Genomic DNA, 19306 nt, shown 5'->3' on the forward strand with positions numbered 1-19306 from the left:
GTTCTTTTGTTTTGAGATAAGGTCTTGCTCTGTCCCCCAGGCTGGAGTGGAGTGGTGCTTTCTCGGCTCTCTGCAATCTCTGCTGCCCAGGCTCAACTGATCCTCCTGCCACAGCCTCCCAAGTAGCTGGGATTATGGGCATGCACCCAGCTAATTTTTGTATTTTTTTTGCAGAGACAGGGTTTCGCCCTGTTGCCCAGGCTGGTCTCGAACTTTTGAGCTCAAGTTATCCACTTGCCTTGGCCTCCCCAAGTATTGGAATTACAGGTGTGAGTCACTGCACCCGGCCCATCCCTCGTGTTTGAATGATAATTTATCTGGGCATAAAATTCTGGACACTTGTGGTGGCACTAGGTGGGCATTTATTTTCCCTTAATGCTTGCTTGATTGATTAGCAGACAGTCTTGCTCTGTAGCCCAGGCAGCAGTACAATGGCATGCTGATAGGTCACTGCAGCCTCGAATTCCTAGGCTCAAGTGATCCTCCTCCTTCAGCCTCTGAAGAAGCTAGGATTAGCTTCTAGGACTATAGGTGTGTACCACTCTACCTGGCTAAATTTAAAATTTTTTTGTAGAGATGGAGTCTTACTATGTTGGCCAGGCTGGTCTCAGACTCCTGACCTCAAGTGATCCTCCCACCTCAGCCTCCCAAAGTGGTGGGATTACAGGTGTGAGCTGCCATGCCTGGCAAAGATTTTCTATTTGTTCTTCATGCTCTGTCATTTCAATACACTGTATCTAGATGATTTGTTTTCATTTATTTTGCTGAGAACCTAGGGTACTCTTTTAATCAGAATACCTAATTTTCCTTTCATCTCTGGAAAATGTTTCATCTCTTTGAAATTTGTTGGCTGGCCGAGGTGATAGTCTGGCTGTGCAGATAGTCTACATTTTGCTTATCTATTCATCTGTTGATGGACCCCTGGGTTATGTCTACCTTTTGGCTACTGTAATCGCAGCACTTTGGGAGTCCAGGAATTCGAGACCAGCCTGGGCAATGTGGTGAAACCCTGTCTCTACAAAAAATACAAAAATTAGCCAGTGTGGTGGTACACGCCTATAGTCCCAGCTACTTGGGAGGCTGAGGTGGGAGGATTGCTTGGGCCCAGGAGTTCTAGGATGCAGTGAGCTGTGATGGCACCATTGCACTTTAGCCTGGGCAACAGAGCAAGATCCTGTCTCAATTAAAAAAAAAAAAAAGAAAGAAAAATGGAAAACTTGTCTTTCCCTCATCCTCTCAAGCCTCTCCAACTAGAACTGCATTGGAATGTAAGCTCCTTGAAGGTAGAGTATTTTTGGGGGTATACGTAACATAAAATTTACCATTTTAACAATTTTAAAGCATTTAATTCTAAGGTCTTAAGTGCATTCACGTGGTTGTACAACCATCACACTATCTCCAGAACTTTTTCATCTTCTCAGACTGAAAGTCTGCCCCATAATTCTCCATCCCCCTTTCTCTTCCCCCAGCTCCTGGCACTCACCATTCTACTTCCTGTCTCTATGAATTCTATTCTGGGGACCTCACGTACATGGAATTTTACAGTATTTGTCTTTTTCATGTCTGCCTTATTTCACTTAGCACAGATAGTGTCTTCAAGATTCATCCATATTGTAGCAGATATCAGCATTTCTTTCCTTTTAAAGCTGAATACTACTCCACTGTGCAGATAGTCTACATTTTGCTTATCTATTCATCTGTTGATGGACCCCTGGGTTATGTCTGCCTTTTGGCTACTGTAACAGTGCTCCTGTGAACATGGTGTACAAATATCTTCTGGTTCCTGCTTTTAATTCTTTTGGGTAGATAGTGTTTTTCACCCCGTTCTGTTCAATGTTATAATCCCAACACCTAAAATCAGTGTCTTGCACATAGTAGGCACTTTATAAATATTTGAAAGAATGAAACATTCATGATCATTATGTCTTAATTTTACATGGTTTTCATCTCTTTATCAGCCTTTTTCCTTGCTGATTCACTCATATTTATCTTCTAATCTATTACATTTTTAGCTGTGCCTGGTCTGTTATATTCAACTCAACAACTGAGTTTTTAACTTCAATACCAATACCTTTTTTTTTTTTTTTGCAAGTTTGTAAATCATGAAAACAGTAATTTCCTGTTCCTCTGTGGAAGACCTTCCATATTGTCCTGTGCCTGGCTCCTGGAAGATCTCCCACTGCTGGTGGGAGGCTGTGTTTACCTCAGGGGCATCTCTCAGTGGCTCTCCCGGGGGAGACGGGGGCTCCCCATGAGCAGTTCTCAGGTCTCCCTGCAGGCCCTACCAGTGTCACTCATTCTAGACCTGTTTTGACATACATTTTTTGGTCTCAGGATTTAGCCTTCTTAGGCAGAGGCTTGGGGTTCACATTTCTCAAGGGTGGCTCTGTCACCCCAGTGGCCTCTGGTGGGTGTTTGCTGAGGGCCCAGCCCTGGGCTGGCTGATAGAGGGGCTCAGGTGATGATGACAGCACTGTGACCACAGATACCTGGTGATGAGGAAGTCCTCTGCCTGGTGGTGGCTTCTTTTCCTCCTTAATGTTTGAAAGTACCCTGCAAGGTAGGTCCTCTGTCCTCAGGACATGGAGTGAGGATGAGTGGTAGAGTCACTTGGCCGGGGTCCCACAGTTTAGTAAGTGGCAGAGCTGGGATTCTAGTCCAGGTAGCAGCCTCCACACTTGGTGCTCCTAATCACTGTAGCCAGCTGCTCTCCATGACTCCTCTCCTTATGGCTCAGTGCAGGAAGCCCAGTCAGGCCCAGTGCCCTGTCCTGCACCTCTGCTCTGTATTCCGGCTGCCAAGCCCCAGCTCTTAAACTCTGGGGTCCTGCCATGGGCAACCTGCACCCTATGAGGCTCAGACTGCTGTTCTCTTTTCATTTCTAGACCTGGAGATTTCTCTTTTTTGCTTTGTGTTAGGCAATGTAGCTGACAAGGTCTCGCTGAGTCACGAGGCTGGAGTGCAGTAGTGTGGTCACAGCTCATTGCAGCGTCAAACTCCTGGGCCCAAGCCATCCTCTCACCTCAGCCTCCCCAGTAGCTGGGACTGTAGATGTGCGCCACTGTGCCTGGCTAATTTTATTTTTTGTAGAGACAGGGTCTCACTATGCTGCCCAGGCTCGTCTTAAATTGCTGGGTTCAAGCAATCCTCCCTCCTTGGCCTCCCAAAGTGCTAGGATTACAGGTGGTGAGCCACTATGCCCGGCTTCCCTCCCCCCCTCCCTCCCTCCCCTCCTTTCTTCCTTCCTGAACTCTTTTCTTTCATTTCTCTCCTTCCTTCCTCTCCTTTCTTCCCTTCTCTCTTTCTCTCTTTCTCTGTCTCTCTTTCTGTTTCTCTCTCTCTCTCTTTCTGTCTTTTTCTTTTACCTTTATTTCTTACCTTTGTTCGTTTTTTGAGACAGGATCTCACTTTGTCACCTGAGTGGGAGTGCAGTGGTGCCATCTTAGCTCACTGCAGCCTCGACCTCCCAGCTTCAAACAATCCTCCTGCCTCTCCCCTCCAAAGTAGCTGGGACTACAGGTGTGTGCCACCACGCCTGGCTAATTTTTGTATTAGAGACAGGGTTTCACCATGTTGGCCAGACTGGTCTCGAACTCCTGAACTCAAGCAGTCTACCTGCCTGAGCCTCCCTCAGTGCTAGGGCTATAGGCGTGAGCCACCATGCCTGGCCTCTTTTTTTCTTTAAAACAGCATTTTAGCCATCTTCACCAGAAAATTTCCATAATGTATTAATATTGTGACAACATTAATAGAATTCCTGATGTTGAATTATCCTTATATTTTTGGATAAACTCTTTTTGGCCATGTTATCTTTTTTTTTTTTTTTTTAATACAGTGATGGCTGGGTTTGATTGACTTCTATTTGGGGTAGTTTCAGTCAGTTCTTGACTGATCTTGTCTATAGCTTTTTTTTTTTTTTAATACTTCTTTTTTTCCTGGTTTTGGTATAAGGATTGTGCTAACTTTGCATAATATTTTGGGAAACTTTACATCATGTTCTATGTATGTTTCCATCATTTTTTTTTTTTTGAAATGGAGTCTCACTGTGTTGTCCAGGCTGGAGGGCAATGGTGCGATCTCGACTCACGGCAACCTCCACCTCCCACGTTCAAGCGATTCTCCTGCCTTAGCCTCCCTAGTAGCTGAGATCACAGGTGTGCGCCACCACACCTGGCTAATTTTTGTATTTTAGTAGAGATAGGGTTTTGCCATGTTGATTAGGCTGGTCTCGAACTCCTGACCTCAGATGATCCTCCCGCCTTGGCCTTCCAAAGTGCTAGGATTACAGGCATGAGCCACCATTCCTGGCCTGTTTCCATCATCTTTGAATAACTTAATAAGAATAAATTATTTGTGATGAATAATAATGCAACAGCTAAAAAGACTAAGCTGTATTTGTACATATCATCATGGGGAAATAAAGATATGTTGACTGACTAATCAAGTTGCAGAGCAAAGGTATGATGGTGTTTATAGCAATACAAACTGCATGCAACAGTTCTGTGTTAATGGATACATACTATAACCTGGGAGGATATATAGGAAAATCATGATGGAGATTGCCTCTGGGGGACAGCAAATGGAACTTATACGTTGGAAATAAGGTAGACTTCATCTTTGCTTTATGCATTCACTCCTCACCAGACTGGTGGGAGGCAGCACCTAGAGGTAGAGTGCTTATATTTGAGTGCTGCCCCTCTGCTTCCCAGCTGTACTACGTGGGTGTCACAGCCCCTGCACCTGTGGAGTGGAAGAGTCATACCTACCTTACAGTGTTGTGGGTGTGGAGGTGGATGGTCTGCCTAGGCGACCCTGGCTTCTTGGACCTGGCAGCCCCATGAGGGCTGGCTCCTGTTCCTCCTTTCCTTTCCTAGTTCTCAGGTTTCGAGACTGCCTTCAAACCAGAGTGCCACAGAGGAAGCACTAAATACACATTTGTAGTGGTTATTATTTGTAGTTCTTTTCTTTCATGTTAAAACTAGAAGTGGCTGGGCATAGTGGCTCATGCCTGTAATCCCAGCACTTTGGGAGGTCGAGGTGGGTGGATCACAAGGTCAGGAGTTCACGACCAGCACCAGCCTGGCCAACATGGTGAAATCCCGTCTACTAAAAATACACACACACAAAATTAACCGGGCGTGGTGGCACACACTTGTAATACCAGCTACTCAGGAGGCTGAGGCAGGAGAATCGCTTGAACCCGGGTGGCAGAGCTTTCAGTGAGCCGAGATTGGGCCATTGTACTCCAGTCTGGGCGACAGCGAAACTCCATCTCAAACAACAACCATAACAACAAAAAACTGGAAGCAAATGTGGCAGAATGCAAAAAATTGTCTTTCAAGGTGGTGGGTATATTCGTTTGTCCTATTGTTCTTCATACTTTTCTAAACTTAAGAACTTACTCACTCCTTGCCTTCCCCAACATAAGAAAGATTGTTAAACCCATGGGTATGTTGGCTCACATCTGCACCCAGCACTTTGAAAGGCCAAGGCGGGTGGATCGCTTGAGCCCAGGAGTTTGAGACCAGCCTGGGCAACATGGTGACTTTGTCTCTACAAAAACACAGAAATTAGCCGGGCATGGTGGCAAGTGCCTTATACTCCTCACAGCTGCTCAGGAGGCTGAGGCGGGAGACACTTGAGCTTGGGAGGCAGAGGTTGCAGTGAGCTGTGATCATACCACTGCACTTCAGCCTGGGTGACAGAGCGAGACTGTCTCGGGGGGGGAAAAAAAGGTGGTTTGGGCTGGGTGCAGTGGCTCATGCCTGTAATCCCAGTACTTTGGGAGGTTGAGATGGGAAGATACGTTGAGCCCAGGAGTTTGAGATCAACCTGGACAGTATCGTGAGATCCGTCTCTACAAAAAATGGATTAAAAAGTTAGCTGAGCATGGTGGCATGCACCTGTAGTCCCAGCTACTTGGGAGGCTGAGATGGGAGGATTGCTTGAGCCCTGAAGGGTAGAGGTTGCAGTGAGCTGAAATTGTGCCATTGCCCTACACTCCAACTTGGGTGATAGTGAGATCTGTCTCAAGGGAAAAAAAATTGTTTGGCAGGGTACAGGGGCTCCTGCTTGTAATGCCAGTACTTTGGGAGGCCGAGGTGGAAGGATTGCTTGAGGCCAGGACTCAGAGACTAGCCTGGTCAACAAGACAAGATTCCATCTCTACAAAAAATTTTATTTTTATGTTTATTAATTTATTTTTGAGACGGAGCCTCACTGTGTCACCCAGGCTGGAGTGCAGTGGCATGGTCTTTGCTTGTTGCAGCCTCCACCTCCTGGGTTCAAGCGATTCTTCTGCCTCAGCCTCCCAAGTAGCTGGGATTACAGGTGCGTGCCACCAAGCCTGGCTAATTTTTGTATTTTTAGTAGAGTTGTGGTTTCACCATGTTGGCCAGTCTGGTCTCAAACTCCTGACCACAAGTGATCCACCTGCACTGGCCTCCAAAAGTGCTGGGATTACAGGCATGAGCCACCTCACCCAGCTGCTGAACTTTTCGCCAAATTGGGGATCTTTTAGAGGGCCATTGTTTTCTCCAAATATTTTTGCCTTTTTTTCCCCCTTCTCCTCTTTCTGGGTGGGACTCCAGACGCTTTAATATTGTTTCACGAATCAGTGAGGCTCTGTTTCCTTTTTTTTTCTCTCTTCTTTTTAGTTTTGCTCTGTAATCCAGGTTGGAGCGCAGTAATGCAATCATAGCTCACTGCAGCCTTGAACTCTTGGATTCAAGTGAACCTCCTGCCTCAACCTCCTGAGTAGCAGGGACTACAGGCGCACAACACCACGGCTGGCTAATTTTTGTATTTTTTTGTAGAGATGGGCTCTCACTGTCTTGCCTAGGCTGGTCTTGAATTCCTGGACTTGAGTGATCCTCCTGCCTCGGCCTCCCAAAGTCCGGCCACATTCCCCTTAAGAATGGTTTTGTGACCGAGCGCGGTGGCTCACGCCTGTAATCCCAGCACTTTGGGAGGCCAAGGTGGGTGGATCACGATGTCAGGAGATCAAGACCATCCTAGGTAACACGGTGAAACCCTGTTTCTACTAAAAATAAAAAATTAGCCAGGCGTGGTAGCGGGTGCCTGTAGCCCCAGCTACTGAGGAGGCTGAGGCAGGAGAATTGCTTGAACCCGGGAGGTGAAGGTTGTGGTGGGCTCAGATCGCACCACTGCACTCCAGCCTGGGTGACAGAGCGAGACTCTGTCTAATTGTGTCCAACAGCTGGAATCTCTTTTCAGTTATTTTCATAAGCTAGGCTGCTTGGAATCAGCCTGGAATTTGGGCAGAGTTTATAGGCAGAATTTGGGGCTCCCCTCTGAGACTCTGTCCTTGAGATTTCCCCCCTCATTTTATAGCTGTTACAGTTGCTTCAAACTCTCCTCAGTCACACATTTAAAAATGGAGTTTACCCAGTGCTGTTCCATTTCTTTCAAGAATTGATTCCATCCATTTTCTCTCTGCTTTTGGTTGCTCTCAGTTCCTTCAGGAGGTGTTTTTTTTATATTTTGTCCAGGGTTATAGTTTTTACCTGTGGGACAGTTGGTATGATATGAGCTAGAAGAGGAACTGACTTTGATCTACCTTTTTTTTTTTTTTTTTTTTTTTTGAGACGGAGTCTCGCTCTGTCGACCAGGTTGGAGTGCAGTGGCCGGATCTCGGCTCACTGCAAGCTCTGCCTCCCGGGTTCCCGCCGTTCTCCTGCCTCAGCCTCCCGAGTAGCTGGGACTACAGGCGCCCGCCACCTCGCCCGGCTAGTTTTTTGTATTTTTTAGTAGAGACGGGGTTTCACCGGGTTAGCCAGGATGGTCTCAAATCTCCTGACCTCGTGATCCACAGATCTCGGCCTCCCAAAGTGCTAGGATTACAGACTTGAGCCACCGCGCCCGGCCATTCTACCTTTTTAAGAAATTGTGCGGGCCAGACAGAACACATTTGTGTGTGTTTTGGTGTTAAAGAGTTGTCCAAAGCACATGAAACTGAACTGGGACTTTAACGTTTTCAAGGTTTTACATTTGCTCTTTTCTTCCTGTCTCCTTCCTCGGCTGTCTACTTTTCTGTGGAGACTGCAGGTTGTAGACACCAGCGGCCCCCTATTGCTGCACTTCAGGTGTCTTCCCCCTCAGTACTGTGGACTTCTTGGGCTGCATAGCCCTGTTGCCCGGGCATCCTGTGCGTAGCAGGAGGTGCAGCAGCATCCATGACTACCACCCATCATAGGTCAGGGGCCGCCCCCTAGTGGTGGTAATTAAAAAATGCTTCCAGATGAGGCCAAGTGTTCCTGGGGAACAAAATCCTCCCTGTTTGAGAACCGCTGTTCTAATCCACGGGCATCTCTGGTCCTTACTGTATTCCGTTTTTTCCCAGTGTCTGATGCTGTTGGTTTCTGCCTTCTCAGAGTGCTCTTGTTGGAGCTTTTGATGGTGTACACCTGAGAGATGCCTTCCCAGCTGGGGCGGGTGCCTACCTGTTTCTTATTCCTAGCTGTGTTTTGGGGCTCTGGCCCCTTCACTAGGTGTCTCAGATTAGGGACTGTAGCTTTGCAGTGAAGACCCCACACCACCACACTGCAGCCAGAGTCATCTTCCTAAACTGCGTACTTCTGCACTTGGGCTTCATTGGCCAGTGTGGTGCACTGGCAAAGTGGCTCAGCAGTGTTGTCCTCAAGTAGTTAATCTTCAGATAGTAGCTAAAATATGTGATGTTACTGCTGTGTTCTTTCTTGTTTAATTTAGGCCTGAACACGGAGGGGATAGTGGACTGTGATAAGAATACTGGGTTGAGCATAGCCAGACCTGACTGGGAATGCTTTCACCCTTGGAGACTCTTGGTTTTTTGCTTCTTATTTTCATCAACCTGGAGCTAATCCTGTGCTTGGAGTTGGAATATCTGGTTTTACACTTTGCTGACCAGGTCATCTTGGGCACATTCCGAGCCTGATACCTCAGCTGTAACAGGAGGGACTGGGATGAACTCTTTTCCTGTTAGTGTTGATTTTGCTTTTATGCTGTTCTCTGTTGTCCTTTTGCATAGGCCTGTCATTATGCCAGCTGCCTCACACATATTAGCTCTTTTAAGTATATGCTGGTGGACAGGTGGAAATCTGTGTTTCAGGGATGATTGACAAATTAAGTTATGCGTCCATGGCCATGCTGTAGATTATTAGTGGTATGATTGGAGTTTGCTGTCTTGACTGACTTTCATGTTTTTCCTTTAAAAAATGATTCCTTGTTCTTTCCTTTCAGCTTTATCATTTTTTGATTCCGTGTAATTTTTGTGATACTAAAACTGCCTTCTGTGACCTGAATTATTATAAAAACATCATAAATTACTTACAAAGAAAATCAGACCCCACAAAGCTGTAGAGGTCCTGGCATACCTATCCTAGGTTTTAAATGTAATTGCTTTTTCTTTCTTTTTTCTATTTTTAATACCATAGTGTTCTAAGAACGGAAGCATCTGGGCTGAATGGAATTTAGCATCAAGCAGAGTCCCCTTTCTGTTCAGAGTGTTGTAAAGTGCATAAAGATGAAGCAGGCCCCAGAAATCCTCGGCAGTGCCAATGGGAAGACTCCGAGCTGTGAGGTGAATCGCGAGTGTTCTGTGTTCCTCAGCAAAGCCCAGCTCTCCAGCAGCCTGCAGGAGGGGGTCATGCAGAAGTTTAACGGCCACGACGCCCTGCCCTTTATTCCAGCCGACAAGCTGAAAGATCTTACTTCCCGGGTGTTTAATGGAGAACCTGGTGCACACGATGCCAAACTGCGTTTTGAGTCCCAGGAAATGAAAGGGATTGGGACACCACCTAACACTACCCCTATCAAAAATGGCTCTCCAGAAATTAAGCTGAAGATCACCAAAACGTACATGAATGGGAAGCCTCTCTTTGAATCTTCCATTTGTGGTGACAGTGCTGCTGATGTGTCTCAGTCAGAAGAAAATGGACAAAAACCAGAAAACAAGGCAAGAAGGAACAGGAAGAGGAGCATAAAATATGACTCCTTGCTGGAGCAGGGCCTTGTGGAAGCAGCTCTTGTGTCTAAGATCTCGAGTCCTTCAGATAAAAAGGTATCTAGGAGACGTGTCAGGGGTCATGTGACCTTGAGCAGTGAGCATGGCCACCGTGTAAGGGCACTTGCACGAGTACTGGGGTGGGCGGAGGAGATGAGAACAGGTCTGGTACTTCCAGCCACTTGCCTGAACCCTGGCTGTGGGTTGGAGGGCGGGCTCCAGGATGCCCTGGCACTGCCTCCTCAGTTCTCAGCTGGCTGCTGAGCCTGTTGAGAGGTCTAGAGAGGTGAGCTAAGTGTTCAAGATTCAAATGGCTAAAAAGAGGCAATGCTTGTTTTTTTTTTTTTTTTTTTTTTTTTTTTTTTTTGAGACAGAGTCTCTCTTTGTCGCCCAGGTTGGAGTGCAGTGGCCGGATCTCAGCTCACTGCAAGCTCCGCCTCCTGGGTTCACGCCATTCTCCTGCCTCAGCCTCCCGAGTAGCTGGGAGTATAGGCGCCCCCCACCACGCCCGGCTAGTTTTTTGTATTTTTTAGTAGAGACGGGGTTTCACCACGTTAGCCAGGATGGTCTCGATCTCCTGACCTCGTGATCCACCTGTCTCGGCCTCCCAAAGTGCTGGGATTACAGGCTTGAGCCACCGCGCCCGGCCCATGCTTGTTTCTTAATGTGGTTCTGCCAGTTTCAGAGCCCTGGCTTGACAACATCAGGTTACACTCTTTTCAAGGATCTCATCTCCAAGGTGTTCTTTAGCCTGGTGTGGTCAGTGGAGACATGCTGGGCTCTAGAATGTGACTTCCTAAGTCTGCACCATCTGATGAGTGGGGAAGCAGAGCTGTGCAGCGGTGCGCCTGCTGTCCTTACCGTGTGGTTCAGTGTCCACTTACTGTCTTCTCAGCCAGGTGGTCCAGCAGATGGCCTGCCTCCCTGAGGCCTAGGGATGTGTCTTTTGCCTCCCATTCTTGGTTCCCAGGGCAGAGCCCAGCACACTGGACACAAGCGAATGAGTGTTTCCTCATCCTAACTTGAGATGGAAAGATGTGGTGGTGCTGCTCCATTCTGCCTGGTGGTTGGTGTTTCCATGCCTTCACGTGGCATTCAGATTGGCCCTGACACTCGGATGAATATAAGCCATGTGAAACAACTGAGGGGCCATGGCTTTGGCAGAAGGAAGGAACTCTTGATGGGGCAGCAGTCTCTGTTCATCTGGTGGTCGATAGGGTGTTGCTCTTTAGTTGCTGCTCCTTGGAATTGTTAAAATAATGAAGAGCTTTGAGAGTTAAAAAAAATGGTTTTTGATTACCCAGGAGCTCTTTAGTTCTTGCTCATGTAATTGCAGTGGCAAAGTTTCTTAATTTTATTTATTTTTTTTGAGACAGGGTCTCTGCCCAGGCTAGAGGGCAGTGGTGTGATCATGGCTCACAGCAGCCTTGACCTCCCAGGCTTAGGTGATCCTCCTACCTCAGCCTCCTGAGTAGCTGGACCACAGGTGTGCACCACTATGTGCCCAGCTAATTTTTTTGTTTTTTGTAGAGATGGGGTCTTGCTATGTTGCCCAGGCTGGTCTCAAACTCCTGGGCTCAAACGATTCTCCCACCTCCGCCTCCTGAAGTACTCGAGTTACAGGTGCGAGGGGCCGTGCCCAGCCTAGAAAGATTTTTTGAAGTGCCCATGGCAGTATTGAACCTCATGGTTTTGCATGGGAAGAGGCCTGTGCAAGTTGTCAGAGAACTAGCTGTTTTGTTTTGAGACGGTCTTGGTATGTTACACGGGCTGTTCTCGAACTCCTGGCCTCAGACGATGCTCCCGCATCAGAGCTGGGTTTTTCTTTTTCCTCCAACTGAAAAAAAACAAACCAAACAAAAAAACCTGGCTTTTATTCCTAGCTATGTCCCTTGGTTTTGTTAAAACTTGAGTAACTCACCTGAATTTTGACTCTCCATCTGCAGAGTGGGGTCAGTAAATGTAAACCTGGGTTGCTGTGCAGTAATCTGGTAGCGGTTCTGAAAGTATGTCAGGCCTGGTGCAGTGACTCACACCCGTAATCCCAGCACTTGGGGAGGCTAAGGCAGGAGGTTTGCTTGAACCCAGGAGTTCTACACCAGCCTGGGCAACATAGCGAGACCCCATCTCTACAAAAAGTAAAATTACCTGGGCATGGTGGCACTGCCTGTGGTCCCAGCTACTAGGGAGGCTGAGGTGGGAGGATAAAAACAACATGAAAATGTGTCACGTGGCAGCTCATGCCAGTCCTCACCAGCGTGCTCATGGCAAGGTTTTGGGCCAGCATCTTTAGCTCACAGATGAGAAAACTGAGGCCTGAGGCAATGGAACAATCTACCCATGTGTATAGTGCTCTGAGGAGCAAGGCCAGGGATTCCCCTTGGCGGGTTGCAGCCACGCTGGCTGTGCTTGTTTCCACTGGAGAGCGCAACTGTGCGTGGCTTGTGGGAAGGAGTTTTCTTTGGTGGAATGTTCAGCCTCAACCTACCCATCATGTTCTAGAGATGGAGAAATTGAGGCTCAGAGAGCCCCAAGGACTCAGATTACATGTGATGGAGCCGAGACTTGCTCCTAGTCCTCCTTGCCCTTGCCCTCACCACTCTAGGATGGTTCATGTTGGTGACACATGGGCTGCTGAGAACTGATTGTCAGACATGACTGGGGACAGGGATCAGTATGGATTTGGAATTCTGTGAGAATTCCTTTTTGACCAGTTGAATAAAACACCATTGAAGACCCTCTATTAATAGTAGGCCAAGGAAATAGATTTATATAGAGATCTTCATAATGTTGAACACCTGCTCTGTGCTATGTACTGTCCTGATCCTTTAGCTGAGAGGGAGAGACAAATTTTTTTTTTTTTTTTTTTTGAGACAGAGTTTTATTCTGTCGCCAGACTGGAGTGTAGTGGTGCAATCTTGGCTCACTGCAACCTCCGCCTCCTGGGTTCAAGTGATTCTCCTGCCTCAGCCTCCTGAGTAGCTGGGACTACAGGTGCTCACCACCACTCCCGGCTAATTTTTTGTAGTTTTAGTAGAGATGGGGTTTCACCATGTTGGCCAGGATGGTCTCGATCTCTTGACCTCATGATCCACCCGCCTCGGCCTCCCAAAGTGCTGGGATTACATGCATGAGCCACTGCGCCTGGCCTTTTCTTTTTCTTTTTTTTTTTTTTTTGAGATGGAGTCTTACTCTGTCGCCCAGGCTGGAGTGCAGTGGCACAATCCCGGCTCACTGCAAGCTCCGCCTCCCAGGTTCACGCCATTCTCCTGCCTCAGCCTCCCCAGTAACTGGGACTACAGGCTCCTGCCACCACGCCTGGCTAATTTTTTGCACTTTTAGTAGATAGAGTTTCACTGTGTTAGCCAGGAAGGTCTCAATCTCCTGACCTCATGATCCACCCACCTCGGCCTCCCAAAGCGCTGGAACTACAGGCGTGAGCCACTGCGCCTGGCCTGAGAGACAAAATTTTAATGAAACGATGTTGAGGCTATCATTTAAAACACAGCAAGGGAGCACACTCCATTTTTGGGGGTCTGTGTGTATTTGGACATTATAGCCTAGTGAATCCTTGGTCTTCTGGATACACAGGTAGTGATTGGATGTGTTAGTGTTTGTCTTTTGTTGTTCATTTTCAGATTCCAGCTAAGAAAGAGTCCTGTCCAAACACTGGAAGAGACAAAGACCACCTGTTGAAATACAATGTCGGTGATTTGGTGTGGTCCAAAGTGTCGGGTTACCCTTGGTGGCCTTGCATGGTTTCTGCAGATCCACTCCTTCACAGCTATACCAAACTTAAAGGTATTGTGTTCTTTGGGTTATTTTTCCAACTGTCTTCTGCACTTAATCTTTCACATCTCCAAGCTTCTTTCTTACTCTTTCTAAATAGCCCTGCTGTGGTTCATTTCTGCAGCTTTACCTAAAGTTAGTGATTGATTCACATGTGATGTGTTGCCATTTCTTTTTATATTCAACTCAAATACGTATTGCATCTGATTGAATTAGTGTTAAGGGAGATATGACCTTTGCCTTGTATAACTTCTGTTTTTATGATAGTTTATTATTTAGTTACAATGATTGCTTGTTTCAGGATGATTTGCAACAAGAGTGTTTTATGCTAAGTTTAAGTTGTAAAATGTCCAAGTGAATTTTATTAGGCCTATGGGAAGATGGAACACACTGGAAATGATCATCTTTGTCTTATGAAGCTTGGGTAGATAAATTGATTTTTACATGGAGCAGCTGATGTAACATATTAAGAATGTAAGGCTGGGTGCGGTGGCTTACGCCTATAATCCCAGCACTTTGGGAGGCCGAGGCGGGTGGATCACTTGAGGTCAGGAGTTCGAGACTAGCCTGACCAACATGGTGAAACCCCATCTCTACTAAAAATACAAAATTAGCTGGATGTGGTGACGCACACCTGTAATCCCAGCTACTCAGGAGGCTGAGGCAGGAGAATTGCTAGAATCCGGGAGGCAGAGGTTGCAGTGAGCTGAGATTGCGCCATTGCATTCTAGCCTGGGCAACAACAGCAAAAACTATGTCTCAAAAAGAAAGAATGTTCTATGTCCCTGATACAGAGCAAATAATAGTTGGTCAACCCATAAATGTGTTTTTAGAGGAAGAGTAAAAGATAATGTGGTGTTTTTTTTTTTTTTTTTTTTTTTTGAGATGGAGTCTGGCTCTGTTGCCCAGGCTGGAGTGCAGTGGCCGGATCTCAGCTCACTGCAAGCTCCGCCTCCCGGGTTTACGCCATTCTCCTGCCTCAGCCTCCCGAGTAGCTGGGACTACAGGCGCCCGCCACCTCGCCCGGCTAGTTTTTTTTTTTGTATTTTTTAGTAGAGACAGGGTTTCCCGTGTTTGCCAGGATGGTCTCGATCTCCTGACCTCATGATCCGCCCGTCTCGGCCTCCCAAAGTGCTGAGATTAAAGGCTTGAGCCACCGCGCCCGGCCGATAATGTGGTTTGAGGTTTTTCTGAAAGTTCTTCTAGAGTGAAGTTGGAATTTAGTTTGAGCAAGTTTCAATGTGGTGAGTGCAGAGTTAGAACTGAGCAAGTTAGTGTCACCCTGTGATCTGATCTGTACACCCTCTGGAAGTGTGGCGTCTAGAGCCAGGCCAGACCAGGCCAGTGCTCCAGTCCAGTATTGCTGACCAGTCAGCCTCTTATGACCCCTTGGTGGTCCTTGCGTACATGTCCCCTTCTGGTCTCTGGCCGAAGGCCTGAGCTCCTGTGGGGGCAGCGTTGCTGCCTTTGCTATGAGCTTACGTCTTTGCACTGACACCTGCATGGTCAAACAGGTTGGGCAGCTGGCTGTGGGAGCAGGTGGCTGTTAGAAGTGGAGTACAGTGGTGCCTCCCTGGCAGATGTAGATGTTAGAGGGGCAGGCTGACGATGAAGAGACCTCTGCTGAGTCCTGGGTGCCCTTGCCTGAGTCCCGCCCTGGCCTCCTGTCCTGTGAGGCACAGGCATGTGTGCTCTGCAGGAGTTGTGGCAGAAGAGCCTATGGTCTGGCTTCAGCTCTGTCTCCGTGGAGGACCTTTGGCATCCTTGGCTTGCAGAATTGGGGGATTTCCTTTCCAAGGGGCTGCAGGAACCCTAGGGTGTACCCCAGGGTCTCTACACTTGGTCAGAATATGAAAAAACAAATGCTGGTTGAGACAGAAGTTGTTTCCTCTTTGTTTGGGGATGGACCTTCAAGCCTTTGCAGCCCGGGTGCAGGCACACATGGGTGTGTTTGAGGGGTTGCTAATTCTTTCTCTGCTTTCTAAAACCAGGCACAGTCTCCACACAGCAAACCTTGTGACTCCCATGTCATTTGTCTGTGTGGCACACAAGCAGCTCTTACTGATTTCCTTTTTAGTGTCTGGGGATATCTACTTGTTTATGTGATGCCATCTTTAGCTTTTAGCCTCTCATGCCTGTGAAACTGAAGTAGTCTTTTGAAAGTTTCCTTGTTCTTCCTGTTAGGGTTTATTACTTTTAATTTCTTCTTTTTTTTTTTGGGATGGAGTCTCGCTCCATCACCCAGACTGGAGTGCAGTGGTGCAATCTTAGCTCACTGCAACCTCTGCCATCCAGGCTCAGGTGATCCTCCCATCTCAGCCTCCTGAGTGGCTGGGACTACAGGTGTGTGCCACCACATCTGGCTAATTTTTGTATTTTTTTGTAGAGATGGGGTTTCGCCATGTTGCCCAGCTGGTCTCAAACTCCTGGGCTCTGGTGATCTGCTTGCCTTGGCCTCCCAAAGTGCTGGGATTACAGGCGTGAGCCACAGTGCTGCAGCTCAACTTTAATATCATTGCATCTTTCCCCTGCCTTGGAGTTAAGTAATTCCTGTAGTCTACAACAGCTTCTCTGACATTCAGATATACTGTTATTTTTATTCATCTCTCTTTTTTTTTTTTTTGAGACACAGTTTCATTCTGTCTCCCAGGCTGGAATGCACTGGCATGATCTCAGCTCACTGCAACCTCTGCCTCCTGGTTTCAAGCAATTCTTATGCCTCTGCCTCTCGAGTAGCTGGGATTACAGGCGTGCGCCACTACGCCTGGCTAATCTTTGTATTTTTAGTAGAGACAGGGTTTCACCATATGGGCCAGACTGGTCTCAAACTCCTGACCTCAAGTGATCTGCCCGCCTCAGCCTCCCAAAGTGCTGGGATTACAGGCATGAGCCACTGTGCCTGGCCTCATCTCTCTTTCTTTGCTTGATTCCTGGACCTTGCACTGTGGCTAAGTGCTTTCACTCTTGTGCTTATGGCACTGTCATGTTACTCTCTGTGATTGAGGCTAGAACTCAGGAATCAGCCTGCCAGGGTCTAGTTCAGCTGGCTGATCTTGATAATGAACTTAATCTTGTTAAGCTTCAGGTTCCCTGTATATGAAAATGAGGAAGATGTTACCATCACCTTCATGGAAAGGTCTTAATGCAGTGACCACCGGACGCTTGTATTAGCAATTGTTATTATCCTCACTTTTACTTTTAAAACCTGAGTTTTTATTTTATCAACCCTGATTCCCTTGGTTTCTTCTATAGCTGCTTCCTGAAAACCTTCCTGTTTGACCAGTTATTAACCCTGCAGCCACCTAGTATTTGGTTAATTTTAATAGTTTTGTATCTGTTTTTAAGTGTTTGCGTGTCCTCGGGTATTCCCTCAGTTTTCAATATATAATGCCAAATGGGCATACTTGGATTCTAGTTTTTGTGTGTATGCGTGAAATATTTGATCTATTTTTTTTATCTATCTTAAAAACTTTCAAGTCAAACAGCACAGCAGACACCTTTCCCCTCATGTAGATTCTCCACCTTGAAACATCTTGTTCTACCTGTTGGATCTCTCTTTTTTTTTTTTGAGACAGAGTCTCACTCTGTTGCCAGGCTGGAGTGCAGTGGCGCGATTTTGGCTCATTGCAACCTCTGCCTCCCAGGTTCAAGTAATTCTCCTGCCTCAGCCTCCTGAGTAGGTGGGACTATAGGTGCACACTACCACACCCAGCTAGTTTTTATATTTTTAGTACAGGCGGGGTTTCACCATGTTGACTAGGATGATCTTGATCTCTTGACCTCGTGATCCACCTGCCTTGTGGCCTCCCAATGGGATTATAGGCATGAGTCACTGTGCCTAGCCTCCATCTCTTTTGTTATGTGATATCTGGTAGCTGTCGTGGCACTGTTACCCCCAAATACGTCAGAACAAGGACAGTTTCCTTGTTGACTCAGCACCCAGCCACATTTTGGGAAACATCACATCAGTAACAAGGTCTGTTATTGTGCTAAAAGCAGGTATAGGGGCATGTCCCCAGCAGGCCCCATACCTGCCTTTTTCTGCACTTTGGGGCTGAGATGCATACTTTGCATCTGGTGATTGTGCCTCTTCAGCTTTTGCTAGTCTAGAACAGCACTCCCAATCCCCAATTCCTCATGACCGCTTTAGTTTTCTCATGATTAGACCTAGGTCAGAAGGCCAGGTTGTATCTCAAAGTTGGAACCTTGAAAGGTAGCTTTGGCCCTTGACTAAAGATCTGTGTGCAGAAGAAGGGAGTGTCCTGCACCAGCCTAGGCTGGGCAGTGGCCTTCCTCACCTCAGCAGTCTGCTTCTCTAGAAATTATTGTGGAATGTAGAGTAGGAGGCACAAGCAAGCCTACTTCAGAAGACTGATATATACTTTTTTTTTTCGTGACGGCATTAGAGTGTAAAAGATACGTACATTTGAAAAGCTGTTCAGAAGGAGTCAAGCCTGGGTAGATACCCTTCAGCTGAAAGGAGATTTAGATAATCTTAAAAAGAAAAGGAGTCAAAGGAAGTAAGTAGAACAAAGAGAAGTGAGGGAAGGACAGAGTGCTAGTCAGACCGCATTAAGAGGAGCTTATGTGTCAACTGACCCACTCCTGGTAGGCGATGGCCACCAGAGCTCTCTGTGGAAAAGCACAGGTACCCATTGTCACTAATGAGGGATCTGTGGACTGTGCTTGTCTGTCCCAACAGTGTAGCTTTTTTTGTTGTTGTTGTTTTGAGATAGGGTCTTGGCTCTGTTTCTCCATCCAGGCTGGAGTACAGTGGCACAATCATAGCTCACTCCAGGCTCAAACTCCTGGGCTCAGGTGACCTTCCTCCTGCCTTGGCCTCCCAAATTGTTGGGATTACAAATGTGAGCCACCATACCTGTCCCCAACAACCACGGCTTTAGCAGTCCTTGATGATTCATCATGAACTTGGTAAATGGTAACTGGCTATTACTGCACTTTCTACCTTTTTTTTTTTTTTTTTTTTGAGATGGAGTCTTGCTCTGTCGCCCAGGCTGGGGTGCAGTGGCCGGATCTCAGCTCACTGCAACCTCCACCTCCCGGGTTTACGCCATTCTCCTGCCTCAGCCTCCTGAGTAGCTGGGACTACAGGCGCCCGCCACCTCGCCCGGCTAGTTTTTTGTATTTTTTAGTAGAGATGGGGTTTCACCGTGTTAGCCAGGATGGTCTCGATATCCTGACCTCGTGATCCACCCGTCTCGGCCTCCCAAAGTGCTAGGATTACAGGCTTGAGCCACCGCGCCCGGCCACTTTCTACCTTTTAGCTGTCATTTTTCTGTGAAAATGAGCTCCCCCTTAAAAAAATAAGTTATGTATTTTAGTCCTTATTTTCTTGAATCCTCACATTGTCCCAAATTTGACCAGTGGGAGTCCCATTAAGTTCCTTTAAGCTGTATGCCTTTGACATGTCCCGGTCAACCCCTGAGCACCTCTTTATGTTCTGGTAGAACAAGATGTTCCAGGCTCATCTTGTACTGTTTTCTTTTTTTCCCC

At 47.1% G+C, this 19306-nt stretch overlaps 1 protein-coding gene across 10 annotated transcripts in view; it reads left to right on the forward strand.

Annotated features, from left to right (window-relative positions):
- The window catches only part of NSD2 (nuclear receptor binding SET domain protein 2), a 111943-nt gene that overhangs the window by 22016 nt on the left and 70621 nt on the right, over positions 1-19306 (forward strand). For 8 of the 10 annotated variants that reach the window (XM_078002890.1, XM_028848226.2, XM_078002892.1 and 5 more), the window contains 2 exons: positions 9435-10060; positions 13642-13804. In XM_078002890.1, the coding sequence (XP_077859016.1) occupies positions 9464-10060; positions 13642-13804 (760 nt within the window). In that variant the 5' untranslated portion in view covers positions 9435-9463. Of the gene's footprint in view, positions 1-174; positions 268-9434; positions 10061-13641; positions 13805-19306 lie in introns of all 10 variants that reach the window. The other 2 variants (XM_078002891.1, XM_078002897.1) reach the window with 2 other exon arrangements.

This window comes from Macaca mulatta, chromosome 5 (assembly GCF_049350105.2).
Source record: "Macaca mulatta isolate MMU2019108-1 chromosome 5, T2T-MMU8v2.0, whole genome shotgun sequence".
In the NCBI taxonomy this organism is placed as follows: Eukaryota; Metazoa; Chordata; class Mammalia; order Primates; family Cercopithecidae; genus Macaca; species Macaca mulatta.